Source organism: Micromys minutus (assembly GCF_963924665.1).
Source record: "Micromys minutus genome assembly, chromosome: 2".
Lineage (NCBI taxonomy): Eukaryota > Metazoa > Chordata > Mammalia > Rodentia > Muridae > Micromys > Micromys minutus.
In genome coordinates this window covers 56,833,920-56,860,179 of record NC_137971.1, presented here as the reverse complement: position 1 = coordinate 56,860,179, position 26,260 = coordinate 56,833,920, and the positions used below count along the sequence as shown (strand labels likewise).

Sequence of the window (26,260 nt, the reverse complement as noted above, 5' to 3'; positions counted from 1 at the left end):
CTGAAAGATGTTGAAGACCTGTCTCAGGATAGCAGCCAAGGAAAGCTGTGAAGGAGAAGTGGAACCAGCTCAGGAGAAAGAAATTTGTTGCAGTCAACAAAGATGAAAAAGGAGTTGGAGATCTGAAGACTGCTTTGATATCAGACATGGAGATGGCAGGGTTTGGAGTTTCCCCAGCTGCTTTCCTGTCTTGCTCTGAATTCAAGTTAAATGATTGGATGGATCTTAGAAGAGACTGAACTTTGCACTTCTAACATTGTTGAGACTGCTGCAGATTATGGGGACTTTGGAAGATGAGCTAAATGTACTTTTTCATTCTGCTATGTTTAGGTGTGGCACCCCATAGGCTCATGTGTTTGAACAAGCCTATGTGGGCCAGGGAGTGGAATGTGGTGGTTGGCATATGCTTGGCCCAGAGGGTGGAATTATTACAAACTGGGGCCTTGCTGGAGCAAGTGTGTCACAGTGGGGGTGGGCTAGCAGAACCTCCTCCAAGCTGCCTGAGGTTATCCAGTCTGTACCTGGCTTCCTTTGGATGAAAATATAGACCTCTCCTCTCCTCCTGCACAATGCCTGCCTGTTTCTGCCATGCTCCTACTTGGATAATAATGGATTGAAACTCTGAACATTCAAGCTGGCCACAATTAAACATTGTTATTGATGAGACTTGCCTTGGTCATGGTGTCTGTTCAGAACAGTAAATCCTAACAAAGACATGATCTACTCCTACAGCTTTGCTCTATGCCCAGTAACCACTGAGAATCTCTACATGCCCAGTGATCCTATTTTTCTGAAATGCCCTCGAACATTCTAAAACCCAGGGTTTCCATGTCCCTCCATAACATACTTTTTAAATTGTTTGATAACATCTTAATTCAGTGCTAGCTTGCCTCACACCTTCTATTAAAGCAAAAAATGACATTGGATTTCTGAGCCTTCACACAGACTTACATTTCTAGGAATACATGCATGCCTCCATCTGTCTCAATTATGCAATGATATGTAAATTTTGGTTTTGTGAATACCAAGCAAAAAGTTCACAGCAAGTGTTACAGGGTTTATCCAGGGAAATGTCAGTGAACACCCCCTAAACACTCACACATACAAAAACCCACGATTTGTGGATCAATATTGAATTCCCACTATGTAGAATGATGAAAGTGGGTTCCTACAGTTTTCAAACTTTTCCCAGCCCCAACACAGACCCTATCCAAAACCAAAGCTATTTTTTCTACAACTTCATTTTAAAAAGAGAGATCCATGTACAGATTTTTAAAAAGCATTTTGTCATAAAACTATATGAATATATTTTGTCAGTACTTAATTCTTTTAGAGGTTTCATAGTATGCATTGAAATCTTACTAGTTACCATAAAGATAAAGTATATGTAGAACCACACATAACTTGTGAACAGTCAGAGTTTTCTTGGTGAATTAGTCAGGGTTTCTATCCCTGCACAAGCATCATGACCAAGGAGCAAGTTGGGGAGGAAGAAGTTTATTTAGCTTATGCTTCCACATTGCTGTTCATCATTAGAGGAAGTCAGAACAGGAACTGAAGCAGGTCAATAAGCAGGAGGTAATGCAGAGGCTATGGAGGGATGTTACTTACTATCTTGCTTTCTCTAGCTTGCTCAGTCTGCTTTCTTATAGAACCCAGGTCTATCAGCCCAGGGATGGAACCACCCACAATGGCAGGGCCCTCCCCCACTTGATCACTAGTTGAGAAAATGCCTTACAGCTGGATCTCATGGAGGCATTTCCTCAACTGAGGCTCCTTTCTCTATGATAACCCTAGCATATGTCAAGTTGATGAAAAACTAGCCAGTACAATTAGTGTGTATAGATTTAACATGATAATTTTAGAATACGAAAACATGCCACAAGACTATATTCTTAGCTCTTGAATTATTAATGATTTGAGGTCCAGGTATACCATACACTGAGAGAATACTATACACTTATTTTTTTTCTCCTAAGAAAAACTGACCCTTTTTCTTTTTGGCCTTTAGTTTTTCTTCCTGTTTTTGTTGTTGTTGTTGTTTTGAGTTTCATATGGCCTGTGAGTAGTTTCTGGGGTATTCAGAGATTTCTGTGGCTAGTATCCAATAATAAGTGACTCCACATTATGACTGTTTTGTTTTTTTTTTTTTTTTTTTTTTTTTGGCTAGTTTACCTCACTCAGGATGATATTCTCTAGATGCATCCATTTTCCTAGTTATTTCATAAAGTCATTGTTTCTAATAGCTGAATACTAGTCCACTCTGTAAATATACCACAATTTTTGTATCCATTCATCTACTGAAGGGCATGTGGGTTCTTTCCAGCTTCTGGCTAATATAAATAGAGCTGGTATAAACACGGTGGTGCATGTGTCCTTATTATATGTTGGAGCATCTTTTGGGTATATGGCCGGAAGTAGAATTACTTGGTCTTCAGTTAGGACCATGTCCAATTATCTGAGGAACCACCAACCGATTTCCAGATTGGTTGTACCAGCTGACAACCCCAACAACACTGGAGGAGTATTCCTCTTTCTCTGCCTCCTCGACGGAATCTGCTGTCTTCTGAGTTTTGATCTTAGCCATTCTGACTGGTGTGGTGTGGAATATCAGGGTTGTTTGATTTGCATTTCCCTGATGACTAGGGATGTTGAGCACTTCCATAGATGCTTCTCAGTCACTTGATATTCCTCAACAGAGAATTTTTTGACTAGCTCTGACTGCCATTTTCTCACAGGATTGTTTGATGATCTGGCCTCTGTCTTCTTGAGTTCTTTATATCAATTGAATATCAGACCTCTTTCAGATGTGGGGTTGGTAAAGATCTTTTCCCAATCTGTTGGCTGCCATTTTGTTTTCTTGACAGTGTCCTTAGCCTTACTTCAACTTTGCAACCTCATTAAGTCCCATTTCTTGATTTTTGGCCATAGAGCAAAAGCCATTGGTGTTCTGTTCAGGAAAATTTCCCCTGTACCTATGTGTTCTAAGGTTTTCCCTACATTCTCTTCTAATAGTTTCAGTGTGCCTGGTTTAATGTGGAGATCTTTGATCCACTTGCACTTGAGCTTTGTACAAGGAAGGAGATAAGAAAGGATCTATATTCATTCTCTGGCATGCTAAGTGCCAGTTGAGCCAACACCAATTGTTGAAGAGGCTGTCCTTTTTCCAGTGAATGTTCTCAGCGACTATGTCCAAAATCAAGTGCCCACATGTGTGAGGGTTAGTTTCTGGATGTTCTATTCTCTTCCGTTGATCAACCTGCCTATCTCTGTACCAGTACCATGTGGGTTTTAACTCAATTACCTTGCAATTTGCTTGAGGTCAGGGATGGTGATTCCCTCAGATGTATTCTTGTTGTTTAGTATGGATTTTGATATTCTAGGTTTTATTGTTATTTCAGAAGAATTTGCAAATTGCTCTTTCCAACTGTATGAAGAATTGAGTTGGAATTTTGATGGGCATTGCATTGAATCTGTAGATTACTTTTGGTCCAGTGGCCATTTTTAAAATGTTGATCCTACCAACCCATGAGCATGGGATTTTTCCATCTTCTGAGATCTCCTTCAATTCCCTTCTTCAGATATTTGAAGTTCTTCTCATACAGGTCCTTCACTTGCTTAGTTGGAGTCACAACAAGGAATTCCCTATTGTGTGTGACCATGGTGCAGGGTATCTTTTCCCTAATTTCTTTCTCAGTGTGTTTATCTTTGGTTGAGGAAAGCTCCTGATATGTTTGAGTTAATTTTATATCCAGCCAATTTGCTGAAGTTGATTATCAGCTGTAAAAGTTCTCTGGTAGAATTTTAGAGGTCAATTAAATATACTATCATGTCATTTGCAAATAGTGATACTTTTACTTTTTCCTTTCAGATTTGTATCCTTTTGATTTTCTTTTGCTGTCTAATTGCTGTGGACAGGATTCCCAGGACTATGTTGAATAGGTAGGGATAGAGTGGGAAGCCTTGTCGAGTGCCTGATTTTATTGGGATTTCGTCAAGTTTCCCACTATTAAATTTGATGTTGGCTATAGGTTTACTCTATATTGCTTTCACTGTGTTTAGTTATGGGCCTTAGATTCCTGATCTTTTCTAAACATTTAACATGAAGGGGCATTGAATGTTGTCTAGTGCTTTCTCAGCATCTAGTGAGATGATCATGTGTTTTTTTTTTGTTTTTGGTTTTTTTTTTTTTTTTGAGTTTGTTTATATGGTGGATTTCGTTGATGGATTTCGATATATTAAACTGTCCGCGCATCCCAGGGATGAAGCCTAGTTGATCTTTGTGAATGGTCGTTTTAACGTGTTCTTGGATTAAGTTTGCAAGAATTTTCTAGAGTATTTATGCGTCAATGTTCATGAAGGAGACTGGTCTGAAGTTCTCGTTCCGAGTAGGACTTTGTGTGCTTTACGAATAAGGATTACATGGCTTCAAAGAAGGAGTTCGGAAGTGTTTCAACTGAGTCTCTTTTGTGAAATACTTTGGAGAGTATTGGTATTAGTACATCAATAAATGTCTGATAAAATTCTGCACTGAACACATCTGGCCCTGGGCCTTATGTTGTGGGGAGGGTTTTAATGACTCCTTCTATTTCTTTAGGTGTTGTGTGATGGTTTAGGTGGTTTGCCTGGTCCTGGTGTAACTTCGGTATCTGGTATCTGTGTAGGAATTCATCCATGACCTCCAGATTTTCCACTTTGGTTGAGTATAGGCTTTTGTAGGAGGATCTGATGATTTGTTGAATTTCCTCAGTTTCAGTTGTTACGTGTCCACTTTTTTTATGATTCTCTTAATTTGGATACTCTCTCTTTGCTGTCCCTTTAGTATGTCTAAGGGTTTACAAGTCTTGTTAATTTTCTCAAAGAACCAACTCCTGGTTTTGTTGATTCTTTCAATGGTACTTTTTTTTTTCAATTTGGACTATTTCTGCTCTGAGTTTGATTATTTCATGCCATCTACTCCTCTTGGGTGTAGCTGCCTCTTTTTGTTCTAGTGCTTTCAACTGTGCTGTCAAGTTGCTAGTGTATGCTCTCTCCAGTTTCTCTGTGGAGGCACTAGGGCTATGAGTTTTCCTCTCAGTGCTGCTTTCATTGATTCCCATAGTCGTGAGTACTTTGTGCTTTCATTTTCATTAAGTTCTGGAAGATCCTTAATTTTTTTTTTTATTATTTCTTCTTTGACCATGCTATGGATGAGTAGAGCACTGTTCAGCTTCCATGTGTCTATGGGCTTACTGTTGTCTTTGTTGTTATTAAAGTCCAGTCTTAGTCCATGGTGATCTGATAGGATGTATGGGAGTAATTCCGTCTTCTTATATCTATTGAGGCTTGTTTTGTGACCGACTGTATGGTCAGTTTTTGAGAAGGTTACGTGAGTTGCTGAGAAGGTGTATTCTTTTGTATTAGGGAGAGATGTTCTGTAGATGTCTATTAATTCCAATTGGTTCATAACCTCTGCTAGTTTTACTATGTCCTTGTTCAGTTTCTGCTTCCATGATCTGCCCATTTATGAGAGTGAGGTGTTGAAGTGTCCCACTATTGTTGTGTGTGGTGCCATTTATGTTTTCAGCTTTAGTAGGATTTCTTTCATGAATGTGGGAGCTCTTGTATTTGGAACATATATGTGAAGCATTGAGAATTCATCCTGATAAATTTTCCCTGTAATGAGTAAAAAGTGGTTTTCTTTCTCTTTTTGATAACTTTTGGTTGAAAATCTACTTTATTCAATGTTTGTATGGCTACCCCAGCTTGTTTTTTGGGGCCGATTGCTTGGATGTTGATTTTCCCAGGCTTTTACTCTGAGATGAGTTTCCTGTATCCAGCAAAATTCTGGATTCTGTTTCTCTATCCGGTCTGATAGGAGTCTATGTCTCTTTATTGGGCAATTGAGTCCATGTATGTTAACAGATATTACAGAATAGTGGTTGCTGTTTCCTGCTATTTTTGCTTTAAGGGGTAGAATTATGTCTGTGTCTCTTTCTTCTTTTGGTTTTCTTGCTTAGTTCTTTTCTCACTTGTTCTAGGATGTAGATTCTCTCCTTGTATAGGGCTTTCCATTTATTCTTCTTTGTAGGGTTGGATTTGTGGTCAGATATTGTGTAAATTTAGATTTGTCCTGGAATATCTTGGTCTCTCCATCTATGATGATGGAGAGTTTGACGGGGTATAGTAGCCTGCGCTGACATTTGTGTTCTCACAGGGTCTGTAGGATGCCTGTCCAGGATCTTCTAGCTTTCATAGTCTCTGTTGAGAAGTCAGATGTAATTCTGATTGGTCTGCCTTTACATGTTACATGATATTTCTCCCTCACTGCTTTTAGTATTCCTTCTTTGTATTGAACACTTGGCATTTTGACTATTATGTGTCGGTAAGAATTTCATTTCTGGTCCAATCTATTTGGAGTTGTATAGGCTTCTTTTATGCTCATGGTCATCTCATACTTAAGGGTAGGGAAGCTTTCTTCTAGGATTTTGTTGAAGATATTTACTGTGCTTCTTAGATTACATTCTTCACCCTCTTCTATTCGTATTATTCTTAGGTTTGGTCTTCTCATTGTGTCCTGGATCTCCTGGATCTCCCAGATCTTGAGGACATTATGGGTTAGGAGCTTATAAGTTTTTGCATGTTCTCTGAATGTTTTGTCTATAATTTCAATGTTGTCTTCAGCCCCTGAGATTCTCTCTTCCATCCCTTGTAGTCTGTTGGGGATTCTGATTTCTTTTATAGGTTTTCTAACTCCAGAGTTGTCTCTTTTTGAGATCTCCTTATGGTTTCTATTTCCACTTTCAATTTCTTCGTCTCTTTGGTTTTGTTTTCTTGTAGTTCTTTAATTGATTTTCATGTTTCCTCTTTAAAATCTTCTATTTGTTTATGTGTGTCCTCCTGTGCTTGTTTAAGGGAGTTATTCACGAACTTCTGGAAGATCTCCATCATCATCTTGAGGTATGTTTTCAAGTCAGAGTATTTTTTTTTTCCGGGGTGTTTGGCAATCCACTGTTTGCTGTAGTGGGAGAGCTGGGTTCTGATAGGCCAGGTTGTTTTTGTTCCATTGCTTTTGTTATCCTCTTTCCATCTTGTTTCTGTGATTATACCTGGTATTGTTGTCAGTGACTGGCTCCTGTCTCTCCTGTGGATCTGGGGGGCCCATAGGCTCAGGAAGAAAAATTACTTCTTGGTGTTCAGCTTTTAGTGGGCAAGCAGTGAGTTCTGTTTGCAGTGATTCACCTCTGTCATTGTGGGATCAGGTGTGGGAGCTCTTGTGAGACTGTTCTGGGAGCTCAGCCCTGTACCCACAGGTCCTGAGTGCTACTGGCAGGGACCTAGCTTTTTCCCTAGACCAAAGAGCACACTTTTGCAGATGGCACAGTACTTTCTGCTCTCAGAGATCCTAGTGTGCTCTCCCTGGACCTATGAGCCAGGTTACCATCTGGTCCAGGTGGAAGAGGATCTGTAGAGTTGAAGATTAAGCACTGCCTTTCCACGGCAGACCTAGGTTCCCACTGACTAGGGCCTCTGCCAAACTGTGGGCCTGTGAGTTTAGTCAGGAGCCCAAGCTTTCAAGGCAGATTCCCAGTCCCTCTACCAGAGTCTGGCCCTACTGTGGGTAGCACATTTTCCCCAGTGCTCCAACTACCCCTCTCTGTGCTTTGGTTACTCACAGCACAATCTCACCTGACCTGTGCTTCCGGATCTCTGCTGTTGCAGGTGGCAAACCCCCTGAGCATTGGATCAAACATATGGGCTTTACGGGCGGATCCCCCAAAGCTATTTTAAAATGATGCAGTGCAAAGCCTAAGGTAAGGTATTTGAGTAACACACAAATATGCTTTTATTTATTGTGGCTAAAGGGGATCAAACATACATGGTCTACAGCGCTACACCCTGAGCCAGGATCTCACAGAAACAAACACAGGCAAGTTTTTCTGAGAATGAAAATAGGAGGGAACATGCTATTGTTAATCTTAGCCCTGAAAGGGCTGCTGGGTCAGCAGAAACTTGATTTCCATCCTACCTAGAGAAACACAGCAGTTTCTAGAAGAGGTATACAACATAGGAAGACCTTTCTATTTTTTTAACACACATTTTTATTTTATTATGGCAAAGTTGAAAGTACCACCTTCTTTACAACAGCGACCAGTAAAATGTATCTCCAATACAATTCAGTACAAAACAATCTGTTTCAGAATTTAAGGGTAAAAGAAAAGAATCCCTTTACATGAGTCCTTAGATCCTATTTTAAAACAGGAAAAAAGTAAAAGAAAAGAAGAACAAATCAACCACTGTCTGCACAGTCCGGGTTCAAGCCTCCCTCCTCTGGACCTCAGACAGGAGGCTCCTGGGTCCTGTTGCTCCTGCGGATTTGCTCGGTTGTTTAGCTGGTGTCCATCATTTCATTATAAGCATCAAGCTGGGCATCCAACTCCTCTGCAGAAAGCTGCTGCTTTGAGTCTCTGCCTGTGCCTCTACCTCTTCCCCTGGTGCCTCCACATGTCCCTCTCCTGGTGCCTCCACCACCAAAGCCCCCGGAGCCACCATTTCTTGTCATGCCACCTCTGTTTATGCTTTGTGCGGGTCTTCGCCTTGTATCGATCTGTGATGTGACGAGCTGGATGTTCATAGGGCGGCCATCCAAAGGGACACCATTGTACTGCTTCATAGCCTTCAGGGCATCGGCTTTCCATTCAAAGTACACAAGTGCTGTCCCTACACTTCGTCCAGAGCGATCATAGCACACAGCGGCTTTGTTCAAGGTTCCAAATTCGGCAAAGAGTTTCTGTATATCAGCGTCTGACACTCCGAAGTCCAGGCTTGACACCAGCAGCTTCCCACAGGTCTCCACACCGGCTCCACCCCGGAAGCCGCGGTCCAATAGGTCATGCTGCCTCCACTTGTCCTGAAGGCATTTAGGTCTGCTGTATGCTGCTGGCCGGTTCCTGCCACCTCTGCCACCCTCGAAGCCTCGGAAGATGGCGGGCCGGTTCCACCTAGGCCTGCTGCCTCCTTTCACCTGCACAGGTGCCTGCACTGCACTACCTTGGTCGCCCTTGGACCCAGTCCTGCCCCGACCCCGGTCAACACCGCGGCCTCCTGGCTGGCTCCGGTTCAGCTGAATGATGTCCTCCAAAGACATGTCCATTTTCTCTTCCATGGTGGGCACAGATTCGGGCCTCGTATCCATAGAACGACCTTTTAACAAAATCAAGCATAATAATGATATCAACAGGCTAGCATTGATGTGAAGCTAAAATCTCACTTGGAATTACATCTAAGGTCTTCTATCGGTTCCTCTAAGGAGGCAGAAATGACCATTTTGGTCCTATTCTGGAGTCTAAATTTGTCTATGTCAAACTACCTGACCCAAGGAAATCCAATTACTTACCAGTTCTGAGCACTGCAGATAGGTCTCTGAGTCCCAAGCAAACCAGGCAGCCGTCAAGGCTCCACGTCTGAGTGTGATCTCTGGCTCCAATGAAGGTTTTATATACCTCTCTGCTCGCCCCGCCCTATTGTAGCCACACCCTAAACCTCAACCTGGAAATGGATTGGTTGGTTACATTCCACATTACTTTAATCTCTATGTAACATTCATCCTCTTCAGTCATTGAATCAGAGCTCTCTGTGAAAATATCTCCACACCACACCATCTCTCAAGTATTTCCCTTGTTAATTAAAAAAAAAAAATCACTGAAACTGAGGATTATTTTTCTTCCGTTGCTTAATTGTCACGTGCTTTTGAGTGTGGTACAGGAAGTGGTCTTGCTGTGAAGCAAGGGTTGTTTCAGAAATCTAAGTTCTAGCAATCCTTTTGCAAGATCCTACCCACCTAAGTTTAGATCCGGGCATGGTCATACACACTTTAATCCCAGGAGATAAAGTTAAGCAGATTTCTGAGTTAAAGATCAGCCTGAGACAGGATACCTCTGGGTGAAGAGAAGCTTAAATCCAGGATGGTGGTACACACCTTTAATCCTTAGAGATAAGTCTGCAGGTTTCTGAGTTCAAGGTCAATCGACAGAGCAAGATCCAGTACAGCTGAGCTTAATCAATGAAGGACCTAGAAAAGAGGAAGCAAGGGACAATGTAACAGAACTAGAGGGCCATTTTCCAGCTTCTGCAAGCAGAAGGACTTGACAACTTTGGCTATGTGTTTCTGGCTTTATAGTTAAGAGTAGAAGAGCCCTTTAGATAATTGAAGCCTGCCATCTGGAACTGATTGATTAGAGGGGATGAAGAACCGACTGTGGTCGAATCTTCTGGGAATTGTTTTCTGAGACCACAAATATGTTGTGTTTCAGAGATAGCCAGGGTATCTGTACCTCATACTGCAACTGTACTTGGTGATATTTAAGAGTCACCCATGGGCCACTGGTTTTGATGGTGTCACAAAAGACAGCTGAGGCTTGGCTTTGTGAGAGACCATGGAATCCCATTGATGAAAGTACAATGTTGCGAGGATCCAGCCCCAGCATGGGGGCTCTTTTTTCTTCTTGAGACCAGAGAGGAGGAAGAGCTTGGTTGGTGGTTAAAATTTAGATGAGATATTGAGGGTTGCTGTATAATAAATTTTACTATCTAAGTCTAAGTTACTATGCTATTGTGTCTGTCCTGCCTTCTGTGGTCTCTTAAGCCAGAGAGTGCAGTCTCTGTCACTTAGCACCTCTTCCTAAAACAGCAAGAAATTAAGTAAATAGACTTTGTACTAACTCAGCTGAAACTGCTGACCTCTAACTTTTAGTCGGCTAGAAGGTAGTCACAGGAAGAAAAAGGGACACTTAGAAAAGTGATTATAATGTTAATTGCTAAGTAGTAAAAGTGTCCTATGAAAATCCTCCAAAGGGAATGTGTGGGGGTAGTGGGGGGATAGAATGAATAACTTCTCCTTGTCCTCCATACCCATACATCTTTCAGAATACATGATCACATGTTACAAAGCTTATCACAAGTTCACACCAAAAGTCAAATCATAAATTGAAATAGAAGTCTACAACAGAGAATTTTACAAGCATATCCATTAGGAGCGATTATCTGGCTAAACTTGCATCACGTGTCTCAGCTCCACGGGTTCACTGAAGGCTTAATACTAGAACTAAGTTTTCACTGAAGCTTTGTATAGATAGATAAACAGTCAATATTTTATACTCTGCACTAGCACCTATAATAAATTGTAGGTTCCCTTTTTATGACCTTTGGTTAATAATAATACATCCTCTTGGAATGTGCTCTGAGTAGGAGAAAGTCTGGTGACAATCTAAGAGTAATTAACAGCTGTCACTTAGGAGACTGGCAACGTTCTCATTACAGTTTTGGCTCTCAGTTCTGACCTAATGGCAGTCTCACTATAAAAGAGCTTAATAATCAGTTATAAGTTCAGGAATCTTATGGCTCATCCTTATGACTTAAGTCATTTCTAAGTCTATTTATCATCACTACAAGAAAGTACATCTTCAGAGATCGGCAGAAATCTGCTCTAAAGGAGTGTGCTAGAACTTAATGATTGTTATATATGTTTAAAATAATGGGAAAGGCATATTAATAGCAGGGATCTTTCCTAAAATGAATTCCTAACATTCTTGTTCAAAGAGGACGAACCAGTTGCAGACTATATAATAACCTGAGGCTGGCCATCTCAGGATGATCACCTGCTAGTTATTAGCTTGTTCTGTTATGGCTCCCGACAAGTTGTAGTTGAAAATCCAGGAATGAAGGGGACATGCAAAAGATTTGAGGCTTGGCACCTTGAAGGGAACCCGTGAGAGGCTATTGGTGAGGCTACTTGCATTAAAAGACCTCAGGGTATTGGAGATACCTGTACCATCGATGATCACCAAAACCAACAAAAACAGTATAGTGCATCATCCTGAGCTTAAAGTGACACAGAGGGCAGAGCTTGAGAAATGATGCCAGCCCTTTGAAGCAATCCAGAAGATCATGTGTGGTTCCCAGATATTGAAACCAGAAGCTGCATCATTGAAGCTGCCTTGGACACTGAAAGATGTTGAAGACCTGTCTCAGGATAGCTGCCAAGGAAAGCTGTGAACGAGAAGTGGAACCAGCTCAGGAGAAAGAAATTTGTTGCAGTCAACAAAGATGAAAAAGGAGTTGGAGATCTGAAGACTGCTTTGATATCAGACATGGAGATGGCAGGGTTTGGAGTTTCCCCAGCTGCTTTCCTGTCTTGCTCTGAATTCAAGTTAAATGATTGGATGGATCTTAGAAGAGACTTTGAACTTTGCATTTCTAACATTGTTGAGACTGCTGCAGACTATGGGGACTTTGAAAGATGAGCTAAATGTACTTTTTCATTCTGCTATGTTTAGGTGTGGCCCCCCATAGGCTCATGTGTTTATACAAGCCTATGTGGGCCAGGGAGTGTAATGTGGTGTTTGGCATATGCTTGGCCCAGAGGGTGGAACTATTACAAACTGTGGCCTTGCTGGAGCAAGTGTGTCACAGTGGGGGTAGGTTAGCAGACCCTGCTCCAAGCTGCCTGAGGTTATCCAGTCTGTACTTGGCTTCCTTTGGATGAAAATGTAGAACTCTCATTTCCTCCTGCACAATGCCTGCCTGTTGCTGCCATGCTCCTGCCTTGATGATAATGGACTGAACCTCTGAACTTTCAAGAAGGCCACAATTAAATATTGTTATTGATGAGACTTGCCTTGGTCATGGTGTCTGTTCATAGCAGTAAACCCTAACAAAGACATCATCTAATCCTAAGAATCTCTACAATCCCAGTGATCCTATCTTTCTGAAATGCCCTCCAACATTCTAAAACCCAAGTTTTGCATGTCCCTTCATAACATACTTTCTAAACTGTTTTGAGAACATCTTAATTCAGTGCTAGCTTGCCTCACACTTTCTATTGAAGCAAAAGATGACATTGGATTTCTCAGCCTTTACACAGACTTACACGTTCCAGGAATACAGGTGGGCCTACATCTGTCTCAATTATGCAGTGATATGTAAATTTTGGTTTTGTGGATGCCAAGCAAGGAGTTCACTGCATGAGTTACAGGGTTTTTCCAGGGAAATGTCAGTGATCACCCCCCCCCCCAAACACACACACATACACAAACCCACGTGTTGTGGATCAATATTGAATTCCCACTATGTAGAATGATGAAAGTGGGTTCCTACAGTTTTCAACCTTTTCCCAGCCCCAAAATAGACCCTATCCAAAACCAAAGCTGTTTTTTATACAACTTCATTTTAAAAGAAGAGATCCATGTACAGATTTTTTAAAGCATTTTGTCATAAAACTATATGAATATATTTTTGTCAGCACTTAATTCTTTTAGAGGTTTCATAGTATGCATTGAAATCTTACTAGTTACCATAAAGATAAAGTATATGTAGAACAACACATACCTTGTAAACAGTCAGAGTTTTCTTGCTGACTTAGTCAGGGTTTCTATCCCTGCACAAATATCATGACCAAGGAGCAAGTTGCGGAGGAAGAGGTTTATTCAGCTTATGCTTCCATATTGCTGTTCATCATTAGAGGAAGTCAGAACAGGAACTGAAGCAGGTCAGGAAGCAGGAGCTGATGCAGCGTCCATGGAGAGATGTTACTTACTAGCTTGCTTCCTCTGGCTTGCTCAACTTGCACAGCTTGCTTTCTTAGATAACCAGGTCTACCAGCCCAGGGATGGCACCACACACAATGGCTCGGCCCTCGCCCCTTGATCACTAGTTGAGAAAAATGCCTTACAGCTGATCTCATGGAGGCATATCCTCAACTGAGGCTCCTTTCTCTGTGATAACTCCAGCATGTGTCAAGTTGACGAAAATCTAGCTAGTACAATTAGTGTGTATAGATTAAACATGATAATTTTTGAATACCAAAACTTGAAAGAAGACTATATTCTTAGCTCTTGAATTATTAATGATTTGAGGTCCAGGTATACCATACTCTGAGAGGGTACTTTACACTTATTTTTTCTCCTAAGAATGACTGACTCCCTTTTTGGGCTTTAGATTTTCTTCTTGTTTTTGTTGTTGTTGTTGTTATTTGGAGCTTCATATGGCCTGTGAGTAGTTTCTGGGGTATTCAGAGCTTTCTGTGGCTAGTATCCAATTATCAGTGACTGCATATTATGTCTGTTCTATTGTAGCTGGGTTACCTCACTCAGGATGATATTCTTCAGATGCATTCATTTTCCTAGGAATTTCATAAAATCATTGTTTCTAATAGCTGAATACTAGTCCACTCTGTAAATATACCACAATTTTTGTATCCATTCATCTACTGAAGGACATGTGGGTTCTTTCCAGCTTCTGGCTATTATAAATAGGGCTGGTATGAACATGGTGGTACATGTGTCCTTATTTTATGTTGGAGCATCTCTTGGGTATATGTCCAGAAGTAGAATTACTTGGTCTTCAGTTAGGACTATGTCCAATTTTCTGAGGAACCGCTAGACCGATTTCCAGAGTGGTTGTACCAGCTGACAACCCCAACAACACTGGAGGAGTATTCATTCCTCTTTCTCTGCTTCCTCGCCAGAAACTGCTGTCATCTGAGTTTTTGATCTTAGCCATTCTGACTGGTTTGGGGTGGAATCTCAGGATTGTTTGATTTGCATTTCCCTGATGACTAGGGATGTTGAGCACTTCCATAGATGCTTCTCGGTCATTTGATATTCCTCAATTGAGAATTTTTTGACCAGCTCTGTACCCCATTGTCTCACAGGGTTGTTTGATCATCTGGCATCTAACTTCTTCAGTTCTTTGTATCAATTGGATATCAGACCTCTTTCAGATGTGGGGTTGGTAAAGATATTTTCCCAATCTGTTGGCTGCCGTTTTGTTTTCTTGACAGTGTCCTTAGCCTTACAGCAACTTTGCAATCTCATTAAGTCCCATTTCTTGATTTTTGGCCTTAGAGCAAAAGCCATTGGTGTTCTGTTCAGGAAAATTTCCCCTGTACCTATGTGTTCTAAGGTTTTCCCTTTCTCTTCTAATAGTTTCAGTGTGCCTGGTTTAATATGCAGATCTTTGATCCACTTGCACTTGAGCTTTGTACAAGGAAGGAGATAAGAAAGGGTCTAGTTTCATTCTCTTGCATGCTGAGGGCCAGTTGAGCCAACACCAATTGTTGAAGAGGCTGTCCTTTTTCCAGTGAATGTTCCCAGCTGCTTTGTCCAAAATCAAGTAACCATATGTTTGAGGGTTCGTTTCTGGATGTTCTATTCTCTTCTGTTGATCAACCTGCCTATCTCTGTACCAGTACCATGTGGGTTTTAACTCAACTGCCTTACAGTATAGCTTGAGGTCAGGGATGGTGATTCCCTCAGATGTTTTCTTGTTGTTTAGTATGGATTTTGATATTCTAGGTTTTTTGTTATTTCAGAAGAATTTGCAAGTTGCTCTTTCCAACTCTATGAAGAATTGAGTTGGAATTTTGATGGGCATTGCATTGAATCAGTATATTACTTTTGGTCCAGTGGCCATTTTTAAAATGTTGATCCTACCAACCCATGAGCATGGGATTTTTCCATCTTCTGAGATCTCCTTCAATTCCATTCTTCAGATATTTGAAGTTCTTCTCATACAGGTCCTTCACTTGCTTAGTTGGAGTCACACCAAGGTATTTCCTATTGTATGTGACCATGGTGAAGGGTATCTTTTCCCTAATTTCTCTCTCAGTGTGTTTATCCTTTGAGTAGAGGAAAGCTCCTGATATGTTTGAGTTAATTTTATATCCAGCCAATTTGCTGAAGTTGATTATCAGCTTTAAAGTTCTCTGGTGGAATTTTGGAGGTCAATTAAATATACTATCATGTCATTTGCAAATAGTGATACTTTTACTCCTTCCTTTCAGATTTGTATCCTTTTGATTTCCTTTTGCTGTCTAATTGCTGTGGACAGGACTCCCAGGACTATGTTGAATAGGTAGGGATAGAGTGGGAAGCCTTGTCGAGTGCCTGATTTTATTGGGATTTCGTCAAGTTTCCCACTATTAAATTTGATGTTGGCTATAGGTTTACTCTATATTGCTTTCACTGTGTTTAGTTATGGGCCTTAGATTCCTGATCTTTTCTAAACATTTAACATGAAGGGGCATTGAATGCTGTCTAGTGCTTTCTCAGCATCTAGTGAGATGATCATGTGTGTGTGTGTGTGTGTGTGTGTGTGTGTGTTTTTTTTTTTTTTTTTTTTTTTGAGTTTGTTTATATGGTGGATTTCGTTGATGGATTTCCATATATTAAACTGTCCCCGCATCCCAGGGATGAAGCCTAGTTGATCTTTGTGAATGGTCGTTTAACGTGTTCTTGAATTCGGTTTGCAAGAATTTTCTTGAGTATTTATGCATCAATGTTCATGAAGGGGACTGGTCTGAAGTTCTCGTTCCGAGTAAGACTTTGTGTGCTTTACGAATAAGGATTACATGGCTTCAAAGAAGGAGTTGGGAAGTGTTTCAACTGAATCTCTTTTGTGGAATACTTTGGAGAGTATTGGTATTAGTTCATCAATAAATGTCTGATAAAATTCTGCACTGAACACATCTGGCCCTGGGCCTTATGTGGTGGGGAGGCTTTTGATGACTCCTTCTATTTCTTTAGGTGTTGTGGGATTGTTTAGGTGGTTTGCCTGGTCCTGGTGTAACTTCGGTATCTGGTATCTGTGTAGGAATTCATCCATGACCTCCAGATTTTCCACTTTGGTTGAGTATAGGCTTTTGTAGGAGAATCTGATGATTTGTTGAATTTCCTCAGTTTCAGTTGTTATGTGTCCACTTTTTTTATGATTCTCTTAATTTGGATACTCTCTCTTTGCTGTCTCTTTAGTATGTCTAAGGGTTTACAAGTCTTGTAAATTTTCTCAAAGAACCAACTCCTGGTTTTGTTGATTCTTTCAATGGTACTTTTTTTTCTATTTGGACTATTTCTACTCTGAGTTTGATTATTTCATGCCATCTACTCCTCTTGGGTGTAGCTGCCTCTTTTTGTTCTAGTGCTTTCAACTGTGCTGTCAAGTTGCTAGTGTATGCTCTCTCCAGTTTCTCTCTGAAGGCACTAGGGCTATGAGTTTTCCTCTCAGTGCTGCTTTCATTGATTCCCATAGTCGTGAGTACTTTGTGCTTTCATTTTCATTAAGCTCTGGAAGATCCTTAATTTTTTTTTATTATTTCTTCTTTGACCATGCTATGGATGAGTAGAGCACTGTTCAGCTTCCATGTGTCTATGGGCTTTCTGTTGTCTTTGTTGTTATTAAAGTCCAGTCTTAGTCCATGGTGATTTGATAGGATGTATGGGAGTAATTTCATCTTTTTATATCTATTGAGGCTTGTTTTGTGACCGACTGTATGGTCAGTTTTGAGAAGGTTCCGTGAGGTGCTGGGAAGGTGTATTCTTTTGCTTTAGGGAGAAATGTTCTGTAGATGTCTATTCATTCCAATTGGTTCATAACCTCTGCTAGTTTTACTATGTCCTTGTTCACTTTCTGCCTCCATGATCTGCCCATTGATGAGAGTGAGGTGTTGAAGTGTCCCACTATTGTTGTGTGTGGTGCCATTTATGTTTTGAGCTTTAGTAGGGTTTCTTTCAGAATATGGGTGCTCTTGTATTTGGAACGTATATGTGAAGCACTGAGAATTCATCCTGATAAATTTTCCCTGTAATGAGTAAAAAGTGGTTTTCCTTCTCTTTTTGATAACTTTTGGTTGAAAATCTACTTTATTCAATGTTTGAATGGCTACCCCAGCTTGATTTTTGGGGCCGTTTGCTTGGATGTTGATTTTCCCAGGCTTTTACTCTGAGATGAGTTTCCTGTATCTAGCAAAAGTCTGGATTCTGTTTCTCTATCCAGTCTGACAGGAGTCTATGTCTCTTTATTGGGGAATTGAGTCCATGTATGTTAACAGATATTACAGAATAGTGGTTGCTGTTTCCTCCTATTTTTGCTTTAAGGGGGAGAATTATGTCTGTGTCTCTTTCTTCTTTTGGTTTTCTTGCTTAGTTCTTTTCTCACTAGTTCTAGGATGTGTTTCTCTCCTTGTGCTGGGTTTTCCATCTATTCTTCTTTGTAGGGTTGGATTTGTGGTCAGATATGGTGTAAATTTAGATTTTTCCTGGAATATCTTGGTCTCTCCATCTATGATGATGGAGAGTTTGACGGGGTATAGTAGCCTGCGCTGACATTTGTGTTCTCACAGGGTCTGTAGGATGCCTGTCCAGGATCTTCTAGCTTTCATAGTCTCTGTTGAGAAGTCAGATGTAATTCTGATTGGTCTGCCTTTACATGTTACATGATATTTCTCCCTCACTGCTTTTAGTATTCCTTCTTTGTATTGAACACTTGGCATTTTGACTATTATGTGTCGGTAAGAATTTCATTTCTGGTCCAATCTATTTGAAGTTCTGTAGGCTTCTTTTATGCTCATGGTCATCTCATACTTAAGGGTAGGGAAGCTTTCTTCTAGGATTTTGTTGAAGATATTTACTGTGCCTCTTAGTTTATATTCTTCACCCTCTTCTATTTGTATTATTCTTAGGTTTGGTCTTCTCATTGTGTCCTGGATCTCCTGGATCTCCCAGATTTTGAGGACATTATGGGTTAGGAGCTTATAAGTTTTTGCATGTTCTCTGAATGTTTTGTCTATAATTTCAATGTTGTCTTCAGCCCCTGAGATTCTCTCTTCCATCCCTTGTAGTCTGTTGGGGATTCTGATTTCTTTTATAGGTTTTCTATCTCCAGAGTTGTCTCTTTTTGAGATCTCCTTATGGTTTCTATTTCCACTTTCAATACCTTCATCTCTTTGGTTGTGTTTTCTTGTAGTTCTTTGATTGATTTTCATGTTTCCTCTTTCAAATCTTCTATTTGTTTATGTGTGTCCTTTTGTGCTTGTTTAAGGGAGTTATTCATGAACTTCTGGAAGATCTCAATCATCATCTTGAGGTATGTTTTCTAGTCATAGTCTTTTTTTTTTTTTTCCGGGGTGTTTGGCAATCTACTGTTTGCTGTAGTGGGAGAGCTGGGTTCTGATAGGCCAGGTTGTCTTTGTTCCATTGCTTTTGTTATCCTCTTGCCATCTTGTTTCTGTGATTATACCTGGTCTTGTTGTCAGTGACTGGCTCCTGTCTCTCCTGTGGATCTGGCGGGACCATAGGCTCAGGAAGAAAAATTACTTCTGGGTGTTCAGCCTTTAGTGGGCAAGCAGTGAGTTCTGTTTGCAGTGATTCAGCTCTGTCATTGTGGGATCAGGTTGGGAGCTCTTGTGAGACTCCTCTGGGAGCTCAGCCCTGTACCCACAGGTCCTGAGTACTACTGGCAGGGACCTGGCTTTTTCCCTAGGCCAAAGAGCACACTTTTGCAGATAGCACAGTACTTTCTGCTCTCTGAGAGCTCCCAGTGTGCTCTCCCTGGACCTATGAGCCAGGTTACCATGTGGTCCAGGTGGAAGAGGATCTGTAGAGTTGAACATTAAGCACTGCCTTTCCAGGGCAGACCTGGGTAGCGACTCAATAGGTCCTGTGCCTAACTGTGGGCCTGTGAGTTTAGTCAGCGAGCCCAAGCTTTCAAGGAAGATTCCCAGTCCCTCTGCCAGTATCTGGACCTACTGTGGCAGGCACCTTTTCCCGAGTGCTCCAACTACCCCTCTCTGTGCTTTGGTTACTCACAGCACAATCTCACCTGACCTGTGCTCTTGGATCTCTGCTGTTCCAGATGGCAAAGCCCCTGAGCATTGGACCAAGCACATGGGCTTTCCGGGCGGATCCCCCAAAGCTATTTTAAAATGATGCAGTGCAAAGCCTAAGGTAAGGTATTTGAGTAACACACAAATATGCTTTTATTTATTGTAGCTAAAGAGGATCAAACATACATGGTCTACAGCTCTACAGCCTGAGCCAGGATCTCACAGAAACAAACACAGGCAAGTTTTTCTGAGAATGAAAATAGGAGGGAACATGCTATTGTTAATCTTAGCCCTGAAGAGGCTGCTGCGTCAGCGGAATCTTGATTTCCAGCCTACCTAGAGAAACGCAGCCGTTTCTAGAAGAGATATTCAACATAGGAAGACCTTTCTATTTTTTTAACACACATTTTTATTTTATTATGGCAATGTTGAAAGTACCACCTTCTTTACAACAGCGACCAGTAAAATGTATCTCTAATACAATTCACTACAAAACAATCTGTTTCAGAATTAAAGGGAAAAAGAAAAGAAACCCTTTACATGAGTCCTTAGGTCCCATTTCAAAACAGGAAAACAGGAAAAAAAAAAGAAAAACAAATCCACCATTGTCCGCACAGTCCGGGTTCAAGCCTCCCTCATCTACACGTCAGAAACGAGGCTCCTGGGTCCTGTTGCTCGTGCGGATTTGCTTGGTTGTTTAGCTGGTGTCCATCATTTCATTATAAGCATCAAGCTGGGCATCCAACTCCTCTGCAGAAAGCTGCTGCTTTGAGTCTCTGCCTGTGCCTCTACCTCTTCCCCTGGTGCCTCCACGAGTCCCTCTCCTGGTGCCACCAACACCAAAACCCCCGGAGCCACCATTTCTTGTCATGCCACCTCTGTTTATGCTTTGTGCGGGTCTTCGCCTTGTATCGATCTGTGATGTGACGAGCTGGATGTTCATAGGGCGGCCATCCAAAGGGACACCATTGTACTGCTTCATAGCCTTCAGGGCATCGGCTTTCCATTCAAAGTACACAAGTGCTGTCCCTACACTTCGTCCAGAGCGATCATAGCACACAGCGGCTTTGTTCAAGGTTCCAAATTCGGCAAAGAGTTTCTGTATATCAGCGTCTGACACTCCGAAGTCCAGGTTTGACACCAGCAGCTTCCCACAGGTCTCCACACCGGCTCCACCCCGGAAGCCGCGGTCCAATAGGTCATGCTGCCTCCACTTGTCCTGAAGGCGTTTAGGTCTGCTGTATGCTGCTGGCCGGTTCCTGCCACCTCTGCCACCTGCGAAGCCTCGGAAGATGGCGGGCCGGTTCCACCTAGGCCTGCTGCCTCCTTTCACCTGCACAGGTGCCTGCTCTGCGCTGCCTTGGTCGCCCTTGGACCCGAACCTGCCGCGACCCCGGCCCCCACCGCGGCCTCCTGGCTGGCTCCTGTTCAGCTGAATGATGTCTTCCAAAGACATATCCATTTTGTCTTCCATGGTGGGCATAGATTCGGGCCTCGGATCCATAGAACGACCTTTTAACAAAATCAAGCATAATAATGATATCAACAGGCTAACATTGATGTGAAGCTAAAATCTCACTTGGAATTACATCTAAGGTCTTCAATGGGTTCCTCTAAGGAGGCAGAAATGACCATTTTGGTCCTATTCTGGAGTCTGAATTTGTCTATGTCAAACTACCTGACCCAAGGAAATCCAATAACTTACCAGTTCTGAGCACTGCAGATAGGTCTCTGAGTCCCAACCAAACTAGGCAGCTGTCAAGGCTCCACGTCTGAGTGTGATCTCTGGCTCCTTGAAGGTTTTATATACATCTCTGCTCGCCCCGCCCTGTTGTAGCCACACCCTAAACCTCAACTTGGAAGTGGATTAGTTGGTTACATTCCACATTACTTTAATCTCTATGTAACATTCATCCACTTCATTCATTGAATCAGAGTTCACTGTGAGAATATCTCCACACCACACCATCTCTCAAGTATTTCTCTTGTTAATTAAAAAAAAATCACTGAAACTGAGGATTATTTTTCTTCCCTTGCTTAATTGTTATGTGCTTTTGAGTGTGGTACAGGACGTGTTCTTGCTGTGAAGCAAGGGTTGTTTCAGAACTCTAAGTTCTAGAATCCTCTTGCAAGAACCTACCCACCTAAGTTTAGATCCAGGCATGGTGATACACACTTTAATCCCAGGAGATAAAGTCAAGCAGATTTCTGAGTTAAAGGCCAGCCTGATACAGGGAAAGGTCTAGGTGAGGAGGAGCTTAAATCCAGGATGGTGGTACACACCTTTAATCCTTAGAGATAAGCCTGCAGGTTTCTGAGTTCAAGGTCAATCGACAGAGCAAGATGCACTACAGCTGAGCTTAATCAATGAAGGACCTGGAAAAGAGGAAGCAAGGGACAATGTAACAAAACAAGAGGGCCATTTTCCAGCTTTTGCAATAGAAGGACTTGACAACTTTGGCTATGTGTTTCTGGCTTTATAGTTAAGAGTAGAAGAGCCCTTTAGATAATTGAAGCCTGCCATCTGGAACTGATCGATTAGAGGGGATGAAGAACAGACTGTGGTCGAATCTTCTGGGAAGTGTTTTCTGACAGCACAAATAAGTTTGGTTTCAAGATAGCCAGGGTTGTACTTCATACTGCAAATGTACTTGGTAATATTTAAGAGTCACCCATGTGCCACTGGTTTTGATGGTGTCAGGAAAGACAACTGAGGCTTGGCTCTGTGAGAGACCATGGAATCCCACTGATGAAAGTACATTGTTGCTAGGATCCAGCCCCAACATGGGGGCTCTTTTTCTTCTTGAGACCAGAGAGGAGGAAGAGCTTGGGTGGTGGTTAAAATTTGGATGAGGTATTGAGGGTTGCTGTAAAATAAATTTTACTATCTAAGTCTAAGTTACTATGCTTTTGTGCCTGACCTACCTTCTGTGGTCTCTTGAGGCCAGAGAGTGCAGTCTCTGTCACTTAGCACCTCTTCTTAAAACAGCAAGGGATTAAGTAAATAGACTTTGTACTAGCTCAGCTGAAACTGCTGACCTCTAACTTTTAGTCTGCTAGAAGGTAGTCACAGGAAAAAAAGGGACACTTAGAAAAGTGATTATAATGTTAATTGCTAAGTAGTAAAAGTGTCCTATGAAAATCCTCCAAAGGGAAAGGGTGGGGGTGGTGGGGGGATAGAATGAATAACTTCTCCTTGTCCTCCATACCCATACATCTTTCAGAATACATGATCACATGTTACAAAGCTTATCACAAGTTCACACCAAAAGTCAAATCATAAATTGAAATAGAAGTCTACAACAGAGAATTTTACAAGCATATCCATTAGGAGCGATTATCTGGCTAAACTTGCATCACGTGTCTCAGCTCCACACGTTCACTGAAGGCTTAAAACTAGAACTAAGTTATCACTGAAGCTTTGTATAGATAGATAAACAGTCAATATTTTATACTCTGCACTAGCACCTATAATAAATTGTAGGTTCCCTTTTTATGACCTTTGGTTAATAATAATACATTCTCTTGGAATGTGCTCTGAGTAGGAGAAAGTCTGGTGACAATCTAAGAGTAATTAACAGGTGTCACTTAGGAGACTGGCAAAGTTCTCATTGCAGTTTTGGCTCTCAGATCTGACCTAATGGCAGTCTCACTATAAAAGAGCTTAATAATCAGTTATAAGTTTAGGAATCTTATGGCTCATCCTTATGACTTAAGTCATTTTAAGTCTATTTATCATCACTACAAGAAAGTACATCTTCAGAGATCTGCAGAGATCTGCTCTAAAGGGGTGTGCTAGAACTTAATGATTGTTATGTATGTTTAATAATAATGGGGAAAGCAGATTAATACCCGGGATCTTTCCTAAATTGAATTTCTTACACATTTCCTCAAAGAGGGTGAGCCAGTACCAGACTATATAATAACCTAAGGCTGGCCATCTCAGGATGATCACCTGCTAGTTATTAGCTTGTCCTGTATGGCTAAGGACAAGTTATAGTGGAAAATCCAGGAAGGAATAAGACATGCAAAAGATTTGAATCTTGGCACCTTGAAGGGAACCCGGGAGAGGCTATTGGTGAGGCTACTTGCAGTGGAAGACCCCAGGGTATTGGAGATGCCAGTACTATCTGTGAATGATCACCAAAACAAAAACAAAAAAAAAAAAAAAAAAAAAAAAAAAAAATTGTGGATCAACCTGACCTTAAAGTGCTACAGAGGGCAGAGCTTGAGAAATGATGCCAGCCCTTTGAAAAATCCAGAAGATCATGTGTGGTTCCCCCATATTGAAACCAGAAGCTGCATCATTGAAGCTGCCTTGGAGACTGAAAGATGTTGAAGACCTGTCTCAGGATAGCAGCCAAGGAAAGCTGTGAAGGAGAAGTGGAACCAGCTCAGGAGAAAGAAATTTGTTGCAGTCAACAAAGATGAAAAAGGAGTTGGAGATCTGAAGACTGCTTTGATATCAGACATGGAGATGGCAGGGTTTGGAGTTTCCCCAGCTGCTTTCCTGTCTTGCTCTGAATTCAAGTTAAATGATTGGATGGATCTTAGAAGAGACTGAACTTTGCACTTCTAACATTGTTGAGACTGCTGCAGATTATGGGGACTTTGGAAGATGAGCTAAATGTACTTTTTCATTCTGCTATGTTTAGGTGTGGCACCCCATAGGCTCATGTGTTTGAACAAGCCTATGTGGGCCAGGGAGTGGAATGTGGTGGTTGGCATATGCTTGGCCCAGAGGGTGGAATTATTACAAACTGGGGCCTTGCTGGAGCAAGTGTGTCACAGTGGGGGTGGGCTAGCAGAACCTCCTCCAAGCTGCCTGAGGTTATCCAGTCTGTACCTGGCTTCCTTTGGATGAAAATATAGACCTCTCCTCTCCTCCTGCACAATGCCTGCCTGTTTCTGCCATGCTCCTACTTGGATAATAATGGATTGAAACTCTGAACATTCAAGCTGGCCACAATTAAACATTGTTATTGATGAGACTTGCCTTGGTCATGGTGTCTGTTCAGAACAGTAAATCCTAACAAAGACATGATCTACTCCTACAGCTTTGCTCTATGCCCAGTAACCACTGAGAATCTCTACATGCCCAGTGATCCTATTTTTCTGAAATGCCCTCGAACATTCTAAAACCCAGGGTTTCCATGTCCCTCCATAACATACTTTTTAAATTGTTTGATAACATCTTAATTCAGTGCTAGCTTGCCTCACACCTTCTATTAAAGCAAAAAATGACATTGGATTTCTGAGCCTTCACACAGACTTACATTTCTAGGAATACATGCATGCCTCCCTCTGTCTCAATTATGCAATGATATGTAAATTTTGGTTTTGTGAATACCAAGCAAAAAGTTCACAGCAAGTGTTACAGGGTTTATCCAGGGAAATGTCAGTGAACACCCCCTAAACACTCACACATACAAAAACCCACGATTTGTGGATCAATATTGAATTCCCACTATGTAGAATGATGAAAGTGGGTTCCTACAGTTTTCAAACTTTTCCCAGCCCCAACACAGACCCTATCCAAAACCAAAGCTATTTTTTCTACAACTTCATTTTAAAAAGAGAGATCCATGTACAGATTTTTAAAAAGCATTTTGTCATAAAACTATATGAATATATTTTGTCAGTACTTAATTCTTTTAGAGGTTTCATAGTATGCATTGAAATCTTACTAGTTACCATAAAGATAAAGTATATGTAGAACCACACATAACTTGTGAACAGTCAGAGTTTTCTTGGTGAATTAGTCAGGGTTTCTATCCCTGCACAAGCATCATGACCAAGGAGCAAGTTGGGGAGGAAGAAGTTTATTTAGCTTATGCTTCCACATTGCTGTTCATCATTAGAGGAAGTCAGAACAGGAACTGAAGCAGGTCAATAAGCAGGAGGTAATGCAGAGGCTATGGAGGGATGTTACTTACTATCTTGCTTTCTCTAGCTTGCTCAGTCTGCTTTCTTATAGAACCCAGGTCTATCAGCCCAGGGATGGAACCACCCACAATGGCAGGGCCCTCCCCCACTTGATCACTAGTTGAGAAAATGCCTTACAGCTGGATCTCATGGAGGCATTTCCTCAACTGAGGCTCCTTTCTCTATGATAACCCTAGCATATGTCAAGTTGATGAAAAACTAGCCAGTACAATTAGTGTGTATAGATTTAACATGATAATTTTAGAATACGAAAACATGCCACAAGACTATATTCTTAGCTCTTGAATTATTAATGATTTGAGGTCCAGGTATACCATACACTGAGAGAATACTATACACTTATTTTTTTTCTCCTAAGAAAAACTGACCCTTTTTCTTTTTGGCCTTTAGTTTTTCTTCCTGTTTTTGTTGTTGTTGTTGTTTTGAGTTTCATATGGCCTGTGAGTAGTTTCTGGGGTATTCAGAGATTTCTGTGGATAGTATCCAATAATAAGTGACTCCACATTATGACTGTTTTGTTTTTTTTTTTTTTTTTTTTTTTTTGGCTAGTTTACCTCACTCAGGATGATATTCTCTAGATGCATCCATTTTCCTAGTTATTTCATAAAGTCATTGTTTCTAATAGCTGAATACTAGTCCACTCTGTAAATATACCACAATTTTTGTATCCATTCATCT

General features: G+C 41.2%; 2 protein-coding genes across 2 annotated transcripts; both read right to left on the bottom strand.

The window, feature by feature from the left end:
- Nucleotides 1-8,368: 8,368 nt before the first annotated feature.
- Nucleotides 8,369-9,145, bottom strand: LOC308416798 (THO complex subunit 4-like; the record flags this gene model as incomplete). Its single annotated transcript, XM_080911878.1, has 1 exon — nt 8,369-9,145. One exon carries the CDS (start codon nt 9,143-9,145, stop codon nt 8,369-8,371), a length of 777 nt encoding a protein of 258 aa, XP_080768004.1.
- Nucleotides 9,146-20,333: 11,188 nt separating this feature from the next.
- Nucleotides 20,334-21,110, bottom strand: LOC308417982 (THO complex subunit 4-like; the record flags this gene model as incomplete). The annotated part of the gene is made up of 1 exon (XM_080913323.1): nt 20,334-21,110. One exon carries the CDS (start codon nt 21,108-21,110, stop codon nt 20,334-20,336), a length of 777 nt encoding a protein of 258 aa, XP_080769449.1.
- Nucleotides 21,111-26,260: the final 5,150 nt, after the last annotated feature.